We start from the raw sequence: 21,173 nt of genomic DNA on the forward strand, positions 1-21,173 counted from the left end.
TAGCTTGTGAGCTAGTGCTAGTCCAAAGCCTGCATAAATAGGAAGGTTGCATAAGGAATTACATCCTGTGTAAAGTCATCCGGCTGTGGTGACCCCTTGGGATATGAGGGAGCAGCTGAAAACATATATGTAAAGTGTATATCGCCTTACAGTTACACCTTGTAGGTATTTCTTTGCCTCTTGTGCTACATCCGAAATCTTGAAATAGTATTGTCTGATGTTATAGTTGTAATTTTTTGCCCCCATGATATCTTCAGTGGTATTTTCCAGTATTTTCCTGGGTATCTGTATCGAGTTTGAAATTCTAGTATCCAACCTAACACATGCACATATTATACTACATGAAAATGTACTACCTGAAGTATCCAAAGTAAGAAAATGCTTCTGTCTCTTTCTTTTGCATGGCATGATCAGTTTAAGAAATGAGTCTATTTTCATAACCTGTTAATTTTAAAAATTGAGCCAAACCTGAATTGCCTGTGAATAAAACAAAATCCTAAAATTGGGAAATTAACTGAATTAAATGAATCATACATTTTCCAGTACAGTAGCCTTGCATGTATCTAATCCCACAGTTTACAGTGTTTATAAATGATGCGACTGCATAGTTTTCCTGTAAAGGTTGTTATGACAGCTTAAAATTTTTACCTGCAGCTGCTGATTCAGTATTCACACGCTAGACTGGAGAAATTGGATCTCTCCCTGATTTGTCCAGCCTCCCTTTGGGACTCTGTTCAATGACTCCCATGGAGTATTTCCACTATTGTCTAGGAAACCTCAGAGACAAGAATAAGTTTATGCTGGCTTCATAATTTTCATGCTGTGACCACAAAAGGACATTTGTTTGGGCCTCTTGTCTCCCGGTCATTTCCTTATTGAGGGTTAACGGGAGGAGTGGCTCTGTGGACTGTTGCGACTACCAATCCTACATTATGTGAACTAGTGCTGATTCACAAAGGATTCATTGTGAAGAGCGGTGGCCCTGGGAGAGTGGAATGGGTCTAGGTTAGGTGACAGAGAGGTGTGGGTTCAGGGGCTAGGGGCTAGAGGCACTATGGCTGGCCCAAAGTGGGGGCGTGTATGGTGCTCAGCTGACACAGTGCTGGAGCTGGGAGGGGGCACATGTGTGAGAGGAACCCCGTGCTGGTCGCCACACAGCTCCAGCAAACATTTACTGTACTCCCACTGCGCTGCCTCCTACTACAGTCAAAGCACTGAAAGAGGTGAGCTGCTCTATGAAAATAGGTTCCTAATCGAAGCTGCTGTCAGTCTGATTTATTTTCTGTGTTCATGAGAATCCAATGCAGTGCTTATTAAACCAGGGCCTTAAGCTGCTCGTACAACTGTTCCCAGAATCAGACATTTTTTGCCGTTTATCCTCTTCTGACTCCAGCTCAAGGACAAGCCCACATGTGTGGTGTACTCTAGATTTGTTTACACAGACAGATGGCCGAGCAGTCCAAAGTCAAAGTCCACAAAAGCCCTTTTTATTTTATTTTTTTCCTGCTGCACTGCTGTTCTGCTTGACCACTAGCTCAAGACCTTAATCTCCCTCCTCTCACCCTCTACTGGTCCTCCTCTCTGTCTTTTAAATCTTCAACGTCTCTGAGGGTGAGACCGGGGCTTTCAGGTCAAGCTGACTCCAGCCTCTCTGGCTAGCCACTATGGACCAGGACTCAGTCCTTGCCCAGCTGTCCCAAGGGTTGTTTACATGGCTCTGTGTCAAGTCCGGCTGTTGCCCTGGCCTCTCTAGTGTCAAAAGCCCTTCGGTTACAGGCCATTTTAAAGTTGTTGAACCAAAACAATGGCCAATCGCCACTTTTATTGCATGCATACACCGCATAGATGTTAGTCTTGTTAGACTAACCTACTGTCCTCCTGCTCCTATTTTGCAGTGCCAAAATTTTGACTGTTACAAAATAGAAAGTGGTAAAATAGATGAGTAAAAAAGTGACACTTAATAGCAACAAAGTAAACGGGGCCTCTCATCTTCCCTCAGGGTGGCGTTACCACATCTGTGGATTTCTCTGTCCACATTAGAGGCCATAAATGGGCCTCAATTGCTCTCTTACTGATAGGTTACAGTTAAGCTGCACTATTTGGGTCCTTGATTCAGATCTATTGGATCACTATGTGACCTTTTTAATTTTCCTTCCCTTTCCAGCTCTCTCGTAATGAGTGCAGATTTGCTGAGGGCTGTAATTTATCATCTTTGGTCTGCTACGTTAAAGCTTGTTGATCCCTGCATGTGGGGTTGTTTTAGTGAAGCTAGAGCAGTATGGGCTCAAAATGTGGTCATAAATATTTTGTACTTGTAAAAAAGATTTGTGTGTGCGTAAAAAAGATTTGTGTGTGTAAAAAGAATTTGTGTGTGCGTAAAAAAGATTTGTATGTGTAAAAAAGATTTGTGTGTGCGTAAAAAAGATTTGTGTGTGGACTTAGCCCAAAAAAACCCCTGCAAGTTACAAGTACGAATTTTGACCCTATTTTTCTTCCTTTCATCTGATTGGTCAATGTCATGTCAATCACAAATGTAACAATCCAATCAGAGAACAGATGGGTTTGGCTGTCGGAGGGGCGCTTTTTTTGAACTGCAGGTCCTTGAAGGGTAATACAGTTTGAAGCTGGAGGATCTCTATATAAATATCCGATAGCAGCTAGGTCCCCTAACTTTCAGCAGCTGTTGAAAGGATAAAGTTGTGCTATATCAGTGGTTAGAAATACCATTATTACTTTAGGATTAGTTTAACACAAAGTCAGGGCTGACCCGGGACCATTGCTGTGAGTCACAGTGCGCAGCATAAAAGTCCTTTCACATCGGACGCAGGATGTGCTGCTAATGCTAACTAAAAGCAAAGGATCCAGAATTTGTTACGCTGGCTGCTGGGCTCTGTGGGTTTTTGCAGCAGCTCTACCTGTACTAGATGCACCTGCTCCTTGTCTTTTCTATCTCTGACTTTATGTCCTCTACAAGAGTTTCTGTTTTTTTTGCTGGTTCTTCAAATGTTCAATAAAAACATCTATGCTAATTCATAACGAAGAAAGCTTTGTAATGAAGACTGTCATTTCCAAAACACTGCCCGCCCCCACCCCGCGGTCCGCAGCGCTGTTGAAAAGGCTGTGGAAGTCCCTATATTAAACACGTAGACCTGTGACACAAAAATCACCAAACTCGGACGACCACAGACTGTTTTCCTTCGTGGTGATGAAGGAAAACGCTGGGTTGGCATGTAAAAGGGCATTTATTCCCTTCAAAGACCTGCAGTTCAAAAAAAGCGCCCCTCCGACAGCCAAACCCATCTGTCCTCTGATTGGATTGTTACATTTGTGATTGACATGACATTGACCAATCAGATGAAAGGAAGAAAAATAGGGTCAAAATTCGTACTTGTAACTTGCAGGGTTTTTTTTGGGCTAAGTCCACACACAAATCTTTTTTACGCACACACAAATTCTTTTTACACATACAAATCTTTTTTACAAGTACAAAATATTTATGACCACATTTTGAGCCCATAGAGCAGTTGATAGAATTTTAGTGTAAACTTTGTTTACAGTTTGCTGTATTTTGTTTTGCTAGAATGCAGTTGTTTTATTGTATTATAAATCCCTTTACATTAGTATGCTTTGTCTGTCTTTTTTTTTTTTTTTTTAAATAAGGGATTAAAGATAATTTTTGCATTTGTTGTTCAGTTGACTTGAAATTAAAGTTCATGGGGCTCCACCAAGACCATTTTAAGCTCAATAAATGTATGATATTTCTAAAGCCAGCGAGCAAAACTATTTAATAATCGTGATCTCAGTTTTTTCCAGAAAAGAAAATTGTAGATATTTTTGTCCTAAGCTAGTAGAACAGATTAGATACGCAGTGCTCACTTACTTGATTGAACAAATTTAAATCCCTCAGTCAACATAGGATTATTCTAGCTTTTTTTTTTTTTCTTTTTTTTTTTTTTTGTCAGGGCTCGTGGAAGTCATTTGGAGGTCAGACTGAATTAAAGTCAGGTGTCAGAGCTTTGTAATATTTCTGGTTGCTTTTGTGCAGTTGTTTGCTTTCTTTACTGTCTTCATAAGAAAGCAACTGCACAAGTCTTTTTACTCCTTGGTGCTCTTAGAAAGCCATGATTTCATAACACTGTAGATGAGTAATGCAGTGCCATTGACTGGTATAACTAGATTACATGATCTTAGTCTGTATTCATTGTAAATAAGCCGTGGTGCATTTAAAAAGCTGTTGTGTACTTACACAAACTTCCATTGAAACCCTAAGTCATTGTACACAAAGTGGTATTATTCAGAAAGTCCTGTGGTCATGGTATTTATTGCTGACAGATGGCATCCGTGTCAGTCTGCATAGCTGTGTTTGCAGATCGCGGCGAGGCATCAGACAGCGAACCACGTAATGAACCTATGAACTGTAACAGGCACTTCTTTCACAGGGCCATTCATTCGGTTTTAGTGCAGTCAGTTGAGTTGATTTGAGAAATTTGTCATTCATTTTTATCTCATTTTTGGGTACATGTGCTTATTTAACTTATCCTACAAATAAAATTGCACCTTCACTAAAAATGTAATACAGGCTTGATTATTGACTTCATAACAGTTTCGTGCTGATAACATCAAAGCTGCAAAGAACAGCAGCTTTTCCTCTTCTAAAATCATGTTTTACCTAGAGCAGTGCTGCATTTGTAAGGCAATTATGGAATTAACGCAGTTTAAATGCTTCGATGCATATCTCAAATCACAAAATACTGAAAGTGAGCCGTGACAAGAACATTTGCGTTTGCACAGACTGCTATGTCAGTATGCGGCATGCCAAGCTTGGCATGAAATTTCATGCTGGGGCGGATTGTGTGAGAAGGCAGACCATGTGGAGGGATTTGTGAGCACGTCTGTTAACTTTCCCACTTACCACTTTCTCCCTGTGCCTCTTCAGCCCAGCACGCTTCCCCAGGGTACAATCAATATGAACCAGTGTTCTGACGTCATCGACGGCGAGTCCAGGACAAGTCAGAAGAACTCGCTGTGCATCCTGACCCCTGAGAAGGAGTACTTCATACGGGCCGAGTGTAAAGAAATCATCAATGGGTAAGACGTAAAAACCTGCTATCATAGTACTCATAATCATCTACTATATTAGGATTTGCAAATGCACATCCTGCCATTATTTGGATACATATATAGAAAGAAATGACTTCAGGTGGGCAGTGTGGTTTGCGTTGCTCTGTCTTCTGGGTTGCATGGACAGTGGTGACAGAAATAAAGTGGTATGGCTGTGTGTAGCTGCTGTGGCAGCCAAACTGCTCTGCCCCCTGCTGTCTCCTTTGTGCTGTGCTCTTCAGATAGTTGTAATTTACGCTGCAGTGACAGTGCACATTCTTGAACTGTTGGCTCTGCCTGCTTTTCTAACCCTCTCCCTGTCTTAACAAAGTCCTCTACAGCAGGACCTAGATTACAGTACTAAAATGTAATCTTCATACTTCAGGCTTCATTTGAGCCTGCAGTTTTTAAAGCGTGTTTCTGCACTGCGCTCTCCCTGGCCGGCTGATACACATTATAGCTATTCTTAGGGAACTGTGACTCACAGCACCCACTCCTCATCATGCTACCTGCTCTATCACTATTCACCTCCCACTCTCCTATCATCATCTGGCATGCATGTGTTTGTTCTAGGCCATCACAGAACCATATTAGCTTTTCAAGTTTGTCATTTCCTGACAGTGGAATTTATTTTTCACTATGTTATTCTCCTCTAAGATGTCTTTTGACTTTCATTAGAGTTTGAACACAGTGCCATGTGTTGGTGTTCTGTCCTAAGAATGTTGATGACTAGATTTGCTAACCCTGTCCGTGTCAGCACATCATTCAGATGATGTAAGGATCTAGATTCTGTTACCTGTGTTAAAGCACCGTGGTTTACCATATCCAACAAAATGCATTATCCCCATCTTTTTAACTAAAGCATAACTTCAAAAGAATGAATATGCAAACAGAAATTAAGATCTGTTATGTTCTATGATTTTTGTTCTCTACCATTTTCTTATTTTCTATCATAAATATGCTCTTAGTTTTTGGTGGATGCTCAGATTAAACATGGACACAGAATCACAAAATGATAAAGCATATGTACGTGTCATCCCAAAAGCTCAGACTTCAGATACTCCTAAATGCTTTGACACAGCCAGGGTTTCTTTCTACTTTTACCTGTATTTACTGTCAGAGAGTAGATCTTGCTAATGTGGTCATCTCGGACACAGCTCAGGCTATGAGCTCAGACGCCCCACTCACCTGCTGTGTAAACCTTCTGTTTGTGAGAGGCAGCCAAACTGAACAAAGTAGTTCCAAAGAGAGGGAGGCCTTAAAGGGAAGCAGCTTGTTTCAGGCAGAGGATGAAATAAGAGGCTATACAAACGCTCAGTATGATGCATATTAGAATTCAATGAGATGTATTTTGAACTGTGAATTTGTAAAAGCTACTTTACTAGAGTCCAAGACTACAAATATGGAGCTGGAATAGGCTACCTTTTAAGAAATGAAACAGTGCTGACTTTGCTGCCTTAGGCTTTAGTTTAGTGTTGTAAATGTGTTATTAACGTATCGCTTTGTAACTATATGTCCGGGCATGCTTCGTAGTTTATTCTTTGCTGCAGAAAACTTTGTCCCTTTGTGTATGAATCCATTGAGCATGCAGAGTTTATGCAGTCAGAATTTAAGACTAGAAGAGCACTTACACTGTTTCATTATTTGCAGGTGGCAGGAGGCTCTGACTGTGTACCCCAGGACAAACAAACAGAACCAGAAGAAAAAACGCAAGGTCGATCCACCCACTCACCAGGTAATGAACTTATTCTTTCTTTGCCCAGTGAACAACAGCCAAATTTAAATTGTTATATTATATGTCATGAAGTGTGTAGTTTTCTTTTCTTTTCTTTTTTTTCCAGTTTAATATCGGTGGTTTAAAAAAAAAAAATCCAAAGCTTGGGACTTGCATGTATAAATGTCAAAGAACATTTATGTTATATTCTTTCAACGTGTTTTGTATGAGGGAGAAATATGTTTAATAACTCATAATGAAGCATCTTTGTTTCTGTGCTTATGACAGCTCTGACAACAGGATTTATGTGCTTGAGTTCATGTGGCTGTCCACAGCCCCAGTCAACCCCACATTCATGAACGGGCTTTCTCTTAGATGTCTGGGGGGAAATATGAACTCACAAATGAGCTGATTAATTAAAGCTCAGAGGTGGTTTTTGACTGTAAAGCAATGATTATGACACAGTTTTACCCAAATATGTGCAGTAATAGGATTAAATGATGACGGGATCACAGGCTGTATTCAGGAGGTTTGTCTGTGTCGACATAGAGCTGCAGCTTGACCCTTGTGTTTTAGATATTGTGAACATTATAAATTATCCACATGTGGCAGTTGCTTCATTCCTTGTCAACAACAAAGAGAGCATATATTTAAGGATGACCTCTGCCATGGAAATATGCAGAACGGATGCCTCTCATTCCTCTACAACTACAACAGCTTTTTCCCCCCTTTTGAGAGGGAGACAGATGTAGTTTTCCTGCCAGTGACATGCTCAACAGTTTAAACCGCCTATATTTACATTCCTGTGTCATATGATATGTCAGTTTCAATAGACAACACGCCTCATACTTGTCTAATTTAACTCCAGCTATCAGTGAAGCACACATCGTGTTACATATTGTTTCTTGGGTGTTGTAAATCGCATGTGGTACTGTTTTCCACAATTAATACCTGCTTTATGCTTCCAGCAGTGCATAATTGCATAGATATGGAACAGTATCACAAGGTTGGCAGGCAGCAAACATTAGTCAGCTATCAAAATATTCCTGAACAAACAGTGAAGGGAAATGTTGACAACTGCATGTGTGCTGTAACAACATTCAGCAGCAACTTTGATCCTCTTGCACATGAATTTGCTGGTGCGCTCAGTTTCATTGTCATGTCCAGCAGCTGCCATCCTACCTGTCAGGCTTTTTCAGTCCGTGTGGTGATTAAGCATTTGGTGCTTATCAAAGCATTCCCATTCAGGACTTATCGAGGATTTAAATCCTTAAATATTTGTGGCGACCCAATAAAAGTTTTGTCATTTCACACTGAGCTCCTGAACTCTTAACAAGATGCATGTTTAAGTCTGTGAGCCGGAAAAGGTGCACTTTGGGTTTTGAACTCCAGTAGTCCTGCCTATTAAACGATCTTTGCAGAGTACATTTAACGGTCTAAAAAGGGTCAAGGTCAGTAATGTGTCTTTCAAGCCCATCTTGCAACGCCTTTCAGAACCACCATGGGAGCAAAAATCAGTTTTTGCGTCAGAGCAAGTTTTGTATTCCCTGGCAGGTAGAAATAAAAGAATAATGGTCCAGAGTGAAGATGAAATATAAGAATATGATATAATAAAATTGCACAGACCACCCACCATGGCATACCAGTTTGTGTCCCCTGCCCCCCTCCTGTGTGAGACCAGGCCAAGTTGTGGTGCATACAAACAAACGTACAAACTGAACTTCATTGTCTGGTTCCTCTAATGACGGCGCCCCGAATCAGACTGTGACCTTGCTTGGCTTATGCAGACTGGCTCATTTACAGAGAGGGCGGCGACACAGACATGACCTTGACTGTGTCTCGATGTGACCACCAGTTACGTCTGTTTTCATTGTTCTTGTTTCTTTTCTTTGCTGCGTACAGTAACTGTTCGTGTAGGTAACCAAACCTGAAGCTCCTCTTCTCTTCTGTTCACATATAATTTCCTCTGAAAGGTTATTCTTGGATTGCTATTCATTTTTGTTCTTTACTTGTTCATTTTGTTGGTAAAATCCACAATTAATTTTAATTTTAATTATTTAATAGTATGGTACCTATAGAGTTAAACACTATAGGGAGGCATGGGAGTCAGGCCTACAGCTCTAAATCTTCATTGTAAACACTTCACTGGCAAATGTGATCAAATTTATATTGTGCCAATGTGACAAATAATTGGGCTACAGCAGTTCTAGTGACTCAATGGTGAAATGCATGTCAGCCTATAAAACATTCAAGGAAGAATAAGAAATGCCAGAATTCAAATTTTTAAAAATGAACCGTTACTGTCGCCTAAAGCAGACCCTCAGTTGTCATGCCATATCCTGACCAGCAGTTGTATTCTATTGTGAATCATGAAGAACTTCTTGTTCTATATTTGTATTAAATATATGTGGGAAAATGAATAAAACCAATAAATATAATCAAATAAGAAAGTAAATTGGGGGATTAATGCAAAGGTAAATAAAGAAGAAAAGGCAAGAAAAGTCAATTCATGTAATATTTTAAAGCCAGTCACTCCTACAGCAATTTATAATAGTTCTGGTGTGTTTAATGGTATGTAACCAACCAATGAGCTAATGTGGTGGGGAGGTATGCATCTGTCCATCCGTCCAGTTTCCAGGAATCACTCCTCCTCGACTATTGGTCACTTTTTAGCGAAACAAAATTAATTTGTCTGTACGTATGACTGTTGTGAACTGCAGTACAGCAAAACAAACTTACCGCTCTCTTTCTGTACTTCACACATTACAATAAACTGTGAATTGTGATGGAGCCGATGAGCTAACTAAGTGACTGATCTGGTTAGTTCATCCAGCCAAAGGACTGATGAGCTCTCACCATCCATTCACAAGACTCTCTACTCCTCTTACAATGTTAGTAAGAATTTAATTGGTCTGAATCCAAGGTCTTATTGCTCAAGGTCATGTTTGTCGTTTTAATTAGATTTTAATTCAGTAACAATACAGGGGATGTTTTGTACAGTAATTTTGATGGGCTAATCAGCTTCTACATCATTGACCTTATGGTTATTGATTCAGTCCTTTATTTATTTATTTTTGGCAGTTCGCCATTAACAAAGAGCAGTTTGCTTCATAGTCATTTCACAAGCACAATGCACATGTTTATGGTTTTACATAGCCGTGATAACCCTTTAAGATAGCACAAACATCTGCAGTCATATTTCATTGGGTCCAAACATATCTGATGTGTGCCTGTGGGCTTCACTTTTAAATACCGCTGTAGTGGTCAAGGCCACCGCATAATTAGGCTCGGTAATATGTGAGGATGGTCATGCTTTCGCTGCTTGTTTGCTGGCAGGTCCTACCAGTATCTCTTAGGTTATTCGAGTGGATAAATATCCAGCGTTGTGTCGAGGCTTGAATTTTCCACACCTCACTGTGTCAGCTCCATACTTCCACCTGAAAGCTCCCCTCCCACTTGTGCATACTTTACTGGAGACATACCTGTGCACAGTCGTATTTGTCTTGTGGGTAGCGCCCTTTATGACAAGTACATTGAGTACAAAAAAAATGATATCATGTGACGCGTGTGTGTCATTGTAACTGAAAGTAGTCTGCATTTTTAGTTCTTCTCCAGTAAAGCCCTTGACATCTTGTAGTCATGTTTTGTTTCGTATTTATTTATTTTTTTGTTTTTGTTTTTTGACTTTAAATAGAAGTCGCAATAAAAAGAGCGGTCCATGAAAATGTTATGTATTGATCATAATGAGCACTAAATAGCAAGCATTAACATCAAGAGTATTCTGTGATTGGCAGGGTGGAGTAACTCCAAGACAGTGTTTTTCCACTGAGGACATGAATGGGCACCCAGTGAGTTCAGCTTGGCCAAACTTCTTATCCTGCTTCACCTTCAAAAAAACCCCTAAATTTTAAAACTCTCGTCCCTCTGTCCCTCTAAATTTATTTCAGCATATTTTCAATCACTCCAGGTGAAGGGGGAATGAAACGTGCTTTTAGCCTACCTTTGCGATGCCTAAAGAGCAATTCTTTGCACAGCATCAGCATGTTTGTGGTGATTTGAATAGGCTGGATGAAAGTGGGCTGTTTGAGGGTCGCTTTCTTTAAAAATCTTCCTCTTTCTTGTTATCTCAGTGATTTTGTGCATCTTCTGATCACTGATTTGGTGAAATCAGATCTTTGAACAGCTTTAATTTTGTTTGCATTTGTTAATCAAATCAAGACGTTCTCGGGCACTTTTAGCCAAGGAAATTTGTTCCGACATCATCCACCTCTGCACACTGTCCTCGTGGGGTGTTTTAGTTTGCTCTCGCTATTCCTCATAAGTACGTGTGTTTGTCTAGCTGTCAGTCCCTTTCTCCCTTTTACTGTTCCACCTTCACTCTTCCAGTAATTTACTAGAAATAAAACTTTTTTTATTGCCTAAATGTTTGATTCATATAAAAAACCAAAGCAAAACATCTTAAAGAGGACAATGATTTATCTCTACAAATGCTTACTAATGTGATCAGAACATGATTGGAGTACAATAATCAGGATTTGAGTAACATACATATTCCAATATTTGATTTCTCATTACATTTACATTGTAAATGTTCTTTAATCTCTTTCCTCCTCATATTCCTTTTTCCTGTAGTCTTTCTGTGACCTTACCTGCCAATATATCCTTTCCTCTCCCCACCCACTCCTTCCAACCCCAACCATTACGCAGGAGCCCGGCCCGGCTAAGGTAACAGTGACCAGCAGCAGCAGCAGGGGCAGCATCCCATGCCTGCCCAGCAGTATTGCCAGCGCCGAGCGGGTGCCAATGAGCCGCGCCACTCTGTGGCAGGAAGAGCCCCGCTGGAGCAGGGCCACCATCCCCTGCAGCCGCAGTGCCTCCTGTCTCAGCCAGCTGGGCCACAGTCAGCCAGACTCCAGTATCACTACTCAAGATGGTGAGAACTTTAAAAAAAAAAAACTCTATGAAACTCACAGCAACTGTATTTACAAGGATAGAAAAATAATCAAAATTGAATATGACACGATTGAGCATAAAAATTTGTGCATTTAATCACGTTCTTCAATAAACAAACTGAATTTCATGTGCAGTTGGGGAAAAACCCCAACTTTCCCAGCAGTAAAATGACAGGAATGCTCTTTTTTTTGTTTCATAAAGTCTGCAGTGAGCTGGGCTTTTTTTCTCTTCCCCAGATGGTGGCACTGTGAGCAGTGGACGTAAGGTACGAGTTGAGAGTGGGTACTTCTCCCTGGAGAAGACCAAGTCGGAGCCTTCTCCACAGTCTGCACATCACTCACAGCCACCCCAGCATCTGCCCCTCTCCTCTTCAGCATCTTCCTCCTCTTTAGGAGCTCCCAGTTCCAGGTACAACTCTGAATCAGAACCCCAGACTTCCCCTCATCAACCCTCCCAAGACCCTCTCCCCTCTCCAGGTTCACTTGTCTCCCCAAGCTACTCCACCATCAGCTCTTCTCAGAGCTCTCTGGACTCTGATCCCAGTGGAGCTACATCCACTTGGGAGGGGCACAATGGTGGCGGGGGCGGCCGAGTCGGCCGTTCCGGCAGGGAGTACGCAGCACTGGCAGATGTGCCCCGGGCCCGCAGACTGAGCTACCGAGAAGCTTTCCGCTCAGAGAAGAAGCGCCAAGACCTAAGGGCGCGGACACGGAGCCCCGGGAGAGAGGAGGTGGCTCGGCTGTTTGGGGAGGAGCGCAGGTGAGGATGACAGTTCAGAGCCATTTTAAGTTTCCCGCTCTTCCTCGTGATAGACCCAATCAGTGCTGAACAAACACCATAACAAATAAGGCAGATGAACTTGTAAAAATGATGGCAACATGATTAATAGTCATTAATGAGCCACTGATTGTTAGCTAGAATAGAGCATGCTCAGTGTTTATGTGAAGTTCATCCATTGCTGAGGATACCCCACACAGTATTATAGCACCACCCTGTGGCTACTCTCTCCAAGCATCTGTTGCTGTTGCTGCCTACCCTAGCTTATCAGTGGTTTGCCATTAATGATTACAGGGATTTAAATGCATGTGATGTTTTTGTTTTGTACTGCTCTCTACCTTTTTTGCTCTCAGCTACCTTGCTAGTTTTTGTTGTTTCAATCTTTTCCAGGGGCTTCTGAACAGAGCTTCTCAGAGCTAATGCTCAACCAACCCTTCCACCCTGCCCCAATGCTGTTCCCTGCTGGTCACCGCTGACTCCTGCTTTCTATCATTTCATCCCTGCACTGCCTCGGAGCACACACATGCATAATAAATACTTAATTTCCTGTACATACCATGCATACAACATACTGACAGGTTGGGTTATAGATACGGTTTTGTTTTCTCCAACTTCAATCACTACTTATTTTTCAAATACATATACATTAACAAGTGCAGTGCCTTAAGGTAATGCTGACTGTTGCTGCTTCTCTTTGCAATTTGTTTAATCCTCCATTCCATTCATTTTCCATCTCTCCTAAATTTGATCTAATTATATAACACCATTTTTTTTCCCCTAGAAATGTCTCTGGGTGGTTCTGTTTGGTAGTATTTGTTATTTTGCATATATTTATGTTGTATTTTCTGTGGAGAAGACTTTGTGTGTGTTTCTAAAATGATGTTTTATTTGTGCTTACTGTAAACCAAAGCCTATTCTTTCCTTTAAATCATGGATTTTGACTTTGATTTGCTCATGTTTGGTGTCTTTTTTTTTATGCTCTCTGTGACCATTTAATGACACGACCATGATGTGCCATACCGTTATTTTTTTTTTTCTGTATGGTTAAAAAAAACAAAAAAAAAATTTTTTTTTTTTTTTTTTTTCAAACTTGAATTTTTGAATGTGATTTTTCTGTCTCCTAGGCGACCTCAAATTATTGAGCAGTTCGAGGATGGTCAGCATGTTGAGCGCATGGAGACAAACGGCTCTGATCCTTCTGCTAACTCCGTGCTGATCCAGAGACAGGGACGCAGCGAGAGACGTTATTTGGCTAATAAACATGTACGCTCTCCTCTGATTAATCCTGAGTAAATCAAACCAGAAAGGTCATGCAATACTTACGGTGGCCCTGAGAGGTCAAACACACTCCAGCTTTAGAAAACACCAGCAAGTAGAAAAAAACACTGGAAAAGCCTTCCAAAAACCCAAAACAAAAGAAATGATAAAAAAGACCACAAAAGCTCTCTCTCACTCACTCACTCACTCACTCACACACACACACACACACACACACACACACACACATGAAACCTAAAAAAAAAAAAACATAACAGAAGTGTTTTGGGAGACAATAGTGTGACAGAATAGCTGCGGAAGTGACAAGCTAACCTTCCAGCCGACCCAATCCTTAATCTTGAGAAAAAGTGATGCATTTCATCAAAACTTTTATTAAAAAAACAGAACCCAAATTGCTAATGTTACCCAGTCATATGCAAAGGCTAATGTATGACCCACCTGGCACTGGGACACAAACCACAGTAAGAGCAGTAAATTTAGGTCTGAGTAATATCACAAACTAACCACCTCCTATTACCAGCTTTGTCACTTGTGCATATAACTAAATAAATATGTAACTATACATATTTGTTACAATTTCAAATTGTGAGTAATTTCAAACTGAATTTCTGTAATTACAGCAGCTCATCTGCAGTATTGTCATGGCTCATCTGGAGCCCCAGCCCACACTTTGGGAATCACGGATGGATTTGTGTGCTTTTGCTGTGTTTTTTCTGTTTGTTGGTGTTTTCCTTGCAATGCATTTATTCTCTCAGGGCAACCGTACATACTCTAGAATTAAAATGAACTTCTTGTAATTTTTTTATACATTTTTTATTTGTAGGAGATGTCACTAGATTCAGCAAAGGACCGTTCAGTTCCTGATGTATCCAGCTCCACTTTGGCCAACTTAAGAAGGGCCAAATCATTGGACCGCAGAGTAACTGAGTCCTCGATGACTGTGAGTGTTGAGAGTACTGCCAAACTGTAAAGCATGATATGTGAAAAAAAAAATATATAGAAATGTATATTTTTAGGAGATTTGTCAGAGAAAATATTTTCCCACTCCTAAAGGTGTCTCTGTTCAGCAGAGCATCAAGCTTGAGTTTTTTGTTTTCTTTATATTTTTGCACACAAGTTGCACAAATTGCCACACGTGCTGTTGTTAGACTTGATCTCTTCAGTTTTCAGCTACAAAATTAAAGCGTTCAAGTTACTTAAGGTTGCAGTGGTATCATCTTGAGCTCTGACTCCTACCAGTCTGATCTGCGGTCACTTCAGGGAGGGTAGCAGGGGTGATCCACTCGGTGTGTGACTTGTCTTTCTAGCCAAGCTGCAGCTGCCCAAACCCACCCCCCTCCACTCACTCAAACACACACTCACGTACACAGCACTGCCGCCACTGCTACTGGCGATTATAAATAGCCTCCACAGAAGCAGCCGCAGTTGCGTGTGTGTCCCTGAGACGGAGGGAAAGAAAGAGATTGTCAACATATGAACTGAAGGCAGTTAGCCATCATAATGACTCTGTGCCAGACTGTGACACCACACCTGATGAAGCTCAACAAAAACAAGGTATTGTTGAGTTAGCGGTGGCCAGGTTTTGGAGGAACTACTTACTTTAGGGTCTATAAACAGCCTTGAGTTTGTGTTTCACGGGAAAGTCTTGCTCCCGCCAGTCAGTCTCTGTAGCTGGAGCCGCTTATTCTTTTTTGAGCTGAGGTGTGGATATGAATGTAAATAAACAATTATATTGTTATTGCCATGTTATATCAAGTTAAAGGTGTCGTCATGTTTATGCATTTTTTTTTATTTCTTTTCAATGATTAAATGAAATTCATTACTTAATGATCCATTTCTATGATCTGTCTTAATTGCAGCCCGATCTGCTGAACTTTAAAAAAGGATGGATGACAAAGCTATATGAAGATGGAGTGGTAATTTGCTTTCAGTATTATCTGCTTCTCTGCGATATTGAATAAATAACTTGTACATAAAACTGGTGAATATCCAGTTAATGGGCTTTTTTTTTTTTTTTTGCATTTCAGTGGAAGAAGCACTGGTTTGTCCTGACAGATCAGACTTTGAGGTACTATAAGGATTCAATAGCTGAGGAGGTAAGGCTTGTTATTCACTTAATAAAAAAAAAATAGTTTTAAACTTGATGAAAAATGACACATTTGTACTCATCGTTGGGTTTTTGTTTTTGTTTTCTTCTCCCTCTCAGGCTTCAGAAATGGACGGCGAGATTGACCTTTCTACGTGCTACGATGTCAAAGAGTTTCCAGTTCAAAGGAATTACGGTTTCCAAATCCTGGTGAGTGTCGAATCTTCGTGTCAGTGTTTATCCCACGCCATTAATCATCAGTAAAGAAGAAGCTTATTGTCCACACGGTTTAGATCCGGTGTCTCCTGCCAGTCTATAAACAGCTTTAGACACCATGTGGTGCAACTTTTGGGTATCAGGTTTTGTCATTTCTCTTCCTGAAACAATTGTTTGTCATGAAGGATGTCACTTGACTTGTCATCTCTCTGTGAAAGGCTGACATCATAGCGGTCTAAATCTGCCACAGGCGTTGCCAGCCCTGCCGGTGTTCTTGAACCAATGTGGCTTTCATCTGCACAATTAAAAGCCCTGTCCTTGTGAATAATGTCTCATTAGCACTGACGGGGGAAAAACTACACAAATACGAGTCTGTGTGTAGTAGCGTGGACCCTCCTTTAAATGGCGCAGTGCTTTATTCATATAATCTTTTGGGCGTTAAACATTTTTAGCGCTTGTTGCTTGTTGTTGTTGTTGGCGAAATGCTTAGTGGAGGTGTATTGCTTGGGGTAGAGTGGTGCCAGTGGGGCTTTTGTTCCTGCTACATGATTTAAGCTCGCCGCTCTAAAGCTGTATCTGAACAGCAGCTACGAGGTCATTTCTTTTGTTTGCATTTGCTTGAAGTAGCTTCCACAGTAATTTTCTGGAGGAAGTCGGAAATAGATTGCTCAAGAGGATTGTGCATTCTTTGGCTGAAAACATCATTGATCTGGTGTTGTGTGCACCACAGGTTAAGGTAGATGGAGCTATTGTCAGTAGTGTTTTTGATTTCAAATCTCACTACTTCACATCATCAGGAGTTTTATTCATAATGTTTTGTAGAAGTTCCTTAGCTTCCACTAGAGGTCTCTGTAAATGGAGTCAGAAGGTTGGTGCTTATAGAGTGCTGCTGTTTCTGTTGTTAGGTGAAGGAGGCAAGTCTCATCACAGCGTGTAATTATAGAGGTTCAGATCTAGGTAGCACCTAGATTGATGTCTTGTTTGGTATAAAATTTAATATAATGAGTAATTAGTTACATTTTTATGATCAGTTTTCATTATGTGGATTGTATGTCCTATGTGTATCCTACCTTCAGTTCATCTGCAGTTTTGTCTTTGTTACTTCAGAAAAAATGTGCATTGCATTTAGTGTAGCAGGTTTGTCTTTGCCTCCACCCTCTCCCAGCCACCAGTTTCCATAGTTCATAAAAGTAACTCACAATGAACTCACATTTATTACAAAACAACAGCCAGAGAACAGCTTTTGCATTTGTGGCAAAAAGGGGCAGCTGTCATTACTGTAGAGTTCCAACTATACGTTAAGTCGAATGTGTTGCACATTCAGCACAAAGCACCTCTGTTACTTGTTTTATCAGTGCAGATGGTGTTAAAAACTATGGCTATATGACTAAAGCCAGGACAATGTTGTAGTTTGACAGCATGAGGTGTTAGTTTTGTTTTAAGTAACTTTCCTGTCAAGAAAAACAGAAGTGAGGCTGAGAATCTACTCCTGTCAAAAGCGTTTCTCTGACACTTTTGAAGTGGACATAAGCATCTGTTAAATTGAAAAAATGAGTAATGAAATAAAAAGTGGTTAACAGCAGTTAACTTTATTAAAAGTACTTTTAGAGCATAATTCTTTGAAATGTGTGGCTTCTGAGTGAGTCAGTTAAATGCTCTGCCTCTGTTTTCAGTGTAAAGAAGGAGCGTGCACCCTGTCAGCGATGACCTCTGGAATCCGTCGTAACTGGATTCAGGCGATCATGAAGAACGTGCGACCCACTATCGCCCCCGATGTCACCCGGTAATACCCACTGACGATTAACCCTCACCACTGGCAGATATAACAGCTGCTTTTTTTAATTTTATTTATCTGAATTCCTATTTCCTCCTCACCTTCTGTTTCCTTCTTTTTCTTCCTCTTCAACCTGTATTTTCAACCTGCTTTCCAGGAAAAACATCCCTCTGAAACTATCGGTTCTGAAGCCCAGGTTGGAGTGCTTGTGTGTAAAATATCTCCCCCACCCCCCCAATGTTGATGTTCTTGCTCAGCAATGTCAACCCCACCGTTTTTGTCATCCAACCATGTGTCATGTGATTATTGAGTAATGTCTCCCAGTTAGTTGTGCTACTGTAGAGACCCACACTGCAATCACATCTACATACTTGAATAATCTGCCCAACACCACAGGCCAGTGTCAGTCATGCCTGTAATGTGACGGTCCACTAACTGTTGGAAATGGTGCCACAACAACACCAAAAGCTCAAAATAACTAAGCTTTGGGCTGAGTATAAATGTCCACCTCAAAACAAGAGCTCACTAACTACGTAAGCATTTATTTTTGTACTTTTCATAGCAAAGCTGGAGATTATCTTTCACATATCAATTGCTGAAGTTGCACATATGACATGTTATATGTTCTTGAGCTCTTTCCCTCCTTGAGAACGCCACACAACACGGTTAAAAGGATTGTTCCATCAGGCCACCCTGCCCTTTAAAGCAGTGCACATTAGTGAGCAGTTTACTGCACATATTCACATTAAGCCACTGTTAAACAGCTAAAGGCAGGAACCCGTCATCAGGCTTACATCAGATCAAGTTGCTTTTAGCCCCACTGTGTGTCTTTATACATGTTTTTGGTGTTTAATGCTTTGACATGCATTTTACTGTTTAAAATGGGGTATCTGCTGGTCTTTAAAGTTAAAGCAACTTCCTCTTTGTCACTAACAAGACCTAATAATTTTTCACAAAGAAAACCAGACTATTGTTAATTGGCATTTCTGCTGTCATTTTTGCTAATGGGATGTCAGTAAATGTTGCGAACCAACAGACTCAGTATTTACTGCGTTCCCTCTTCTGTTACTCTTTATTTTATTCACTTATCTAGCCGATGGACTGATTGGCTTATGCCATGACAAGGTGTCAGTTATCCCTCTATCCAGAATTCACAAGAATAGCTGCTACTTTTAAAATATTGGTCAGATTTTAGTCTAAATCACGCACATGATCACCTGCTGAGATTTACCCAAACTTTGCTCAAAGTCAGGATTATATTTGTCATTTTACAAACTGTAGTCCACAACTCATTTCAGTTGTGGTTATATAGCACCAAAACACAACAACAGTTGCCTCAAGGTGCTTTATATTTTAGGGTAAAGACACTACAATAATACAGAGAAAACCCCACAAGGTCAGGGGCAGTAACTAAAAATGTAATTGGGTTTAGGGTGTTTTAACACCTGCTGCGTTCATTTGAATTGAACTCTTGAGCATTTTTGTTGGAGCAGGTGTGAATACAGTAGTCTCGGGTGCGGACCAAAACAACTACAAAAAGACCCAGTTGGAGGAGGTGGTCTCGGTACGATTCCAAACGAACTCCAGATCAGTTCATTTATGGTGTGAACGTGTTCCCACCCCGATCCGAGCCAACTACAAGGTGTACGTTACAAGTATGAGCTAACAAAACAACGTCCCGTACCAACGTATGCTCAATGCAGGAAGGTACTGTAGATGTGCAAAGGTCTGTACGGGCTAACGTAAATTCTGACACAGGACCTCCTTTGTGTATTTAGTTTTGTTGTTCCTGCCCCAGATACATTTGGCCAGTGAGCAGACTGAACATTCTCACGATGTTTGTAGTGACACATTTTGGTTTGCTTAAAGTTCACTTAGATTTTTTTTCTGCGTGAAAACAAACCCAGTGTTTCATGTGGAAAAGCTACACGTTTACAAATTCAGATCACAGTAAAAGAACCACAGGTGGGAAGACGCCCTCAGACTTGGATTTAGATCAAATTTTTAAACATGTTTTTATATTTTTGGTGGTTTGTTTATGAATCGGGTAGTTAAATGTCACTGTTTACCTCATTGGGCCCTGCAGAAACCCTGGAATGCACAGTTAATCGAAGCTAGAAAACCTGAAATCTTATGTTGTCGTTTCGTCCAGCAAAGCTTTATGTAACAGCAGCTTGAGCAAATTCGAATGCAGAAGTTCATCCAGTTATCTTTGAATTGACTTATATATGTTTTGTTTTTTTGTGCTTTGGTTTGTTCAGATCACTCCCTGATGAGAAGATAAAATCTCAGGTGATGTTGGACCCATGCCTACAGGTCACCCCTGATCCAAGCCATAATCCAGAAATCCCCAAGTCTGATGGGCAGAGGCAGCCACCTGGTAACAATGCCTCTGCCCCTGCCTCCGAGCCACGCAAAAGCAGAGTTCGTGAGCGCAGACGAGAGGGCCGCTCAAAAACCTTCGACTGGACTGAGTTCAAAATGGAACAGAAGGAAAAGCCCGTAAAAGAACGAGCAGACACAGTTGACCTCAGCTCATCGTTCTCCACAACCTCCTCCTACTGTTCTGCCTCCTCTTCTCCCTCCTCCTTGGCGTCATCTCCGGTCTCTTCTTCCTCCCTCCAAACCTCATCTGCATCAGCTGCTCACCCACCTTCAATTACAGAAGAAGCAGAAAAGGAGAACGTTAATGGGGGAACTAGCAGTACAGCTCACACACCAAATACTGTTACTGTAACTGTGATTTCAACGCTAAATGCTACATCACCAGTACAGCAACCAACACCTGGAATCCAAGAGCAAGGAAAGATGGAAGTGGATCACCCTGCTGCCATTAGTCCAGCCAGTGAAGACAAAGACAGCAGAAGCTCAGATGTTCAGGATGAGATTGAGCAGCGATGGCATCAAGTGGAGACAACACCATTAAGGGAAGAGAAGCAAGTACCGATCACCACTGCCTTAGGAAACTCTGAGAGACTGCCAGCGCATGAGCTTGCTGCTCTGCTAGACAAAGAGGTGAGCGTAACCAGCGCGGGTTATATCATTAAGATTTCTCCTCACCCTGAACCTGTTTTTTCCTTCACACTGTCAACAGGTGCTTGCTCATGTCGGGGTCGTCTCATTGTTGGGGTTTTCTCTGTATTATTGCAGGGTCAATTTAAAATGCCTTGAGGTGACAGTTGTGATTTGATGCCATATAAATAAAATTAAATAGTTTGTTTTTGGACAATTAGACATGTCTAGTTCTTGAGATAGATTTTTTTCATTTTCAGATT

General features: G+C 41.0%; 1 protein-coding gene across 5 annotated transcripts in view; it reads left to right on the forward strand.

The window, feature by feature from the left end:
• Positions 1–21,173, forward strand: part of mpripa (myosin phosphatase Rho interacting protein a) — a 52,436-nt gene that overhangs the window by 19,631 nt on the left and 11,632 nt on the right. For 2 of the 5 annotated variants that reach the window (XR_014801160.1, XM_084937912.1), the window contains exons 4-15: positions 4,937–5,088; positions 6,751–6,835; positions 11,447–11,747; positions 12,004–12,175; positions 13,669–13,807; positions 14,646–14,762; positions 15,682–15,738; positions 15,850–15,918; positions 16,029–16,118; positions 17,798–17,907; positions 18,056–18,094; positions 20,160–20,913. Coding sequence is in view for 4 of the 5 variants with exons in the window: in XM_084937912.1 (XP_084794038.1) it covers positions 4,937–5,088; positions 6,751–6,835; positions 11,447–11,747; positions 12,004–12,175; positions 13,669–13,807; positions 14,646–14,762; positions 15,682–15,738; positions 15,850–15,918; positions 16,029–16,118; positions 17,798–17,907; positions 18,056–18,094; positions 20,160–20,913 (2,085 nt within the window). In the remaining variant the exon portion in view is untranslated. Of the gene's footprint in view, positions 1–4,936; positions 5,089–6,750; positions 6,836–11,446; positions 11,748–12,003; positions 12,527–13,668; positions 13,808–14,645; positions 14,763–15,681; positions 15,739–15,849; positions 15,919–16,028; positions 16,119–17,797; positions 17,908–18,055; positions 18,095–20,159; positions 20,914–21,173 lie in introns of all 5 variants that reach the window. The other 3 variants (XM_084937915.1, XM_084937914.1, XM_084937913.1) reach the window with 3 other exon arrangements.

The sequence above is a fragment of the Perissodus microlepis genome, chromosome 8 (assembly GCF_051167445.1).
Source record: "Perissodus microlepis isolate ML-2025 ecotype Zambia chromosome 8, ASM5116744v1, whole genome shotgun sequence".
NCBI lineage: Eukaryota > Metazoa > Chordata > Actinopteri > Cichliformes > Cichlidae > Perissodus > Perissodus microlepis.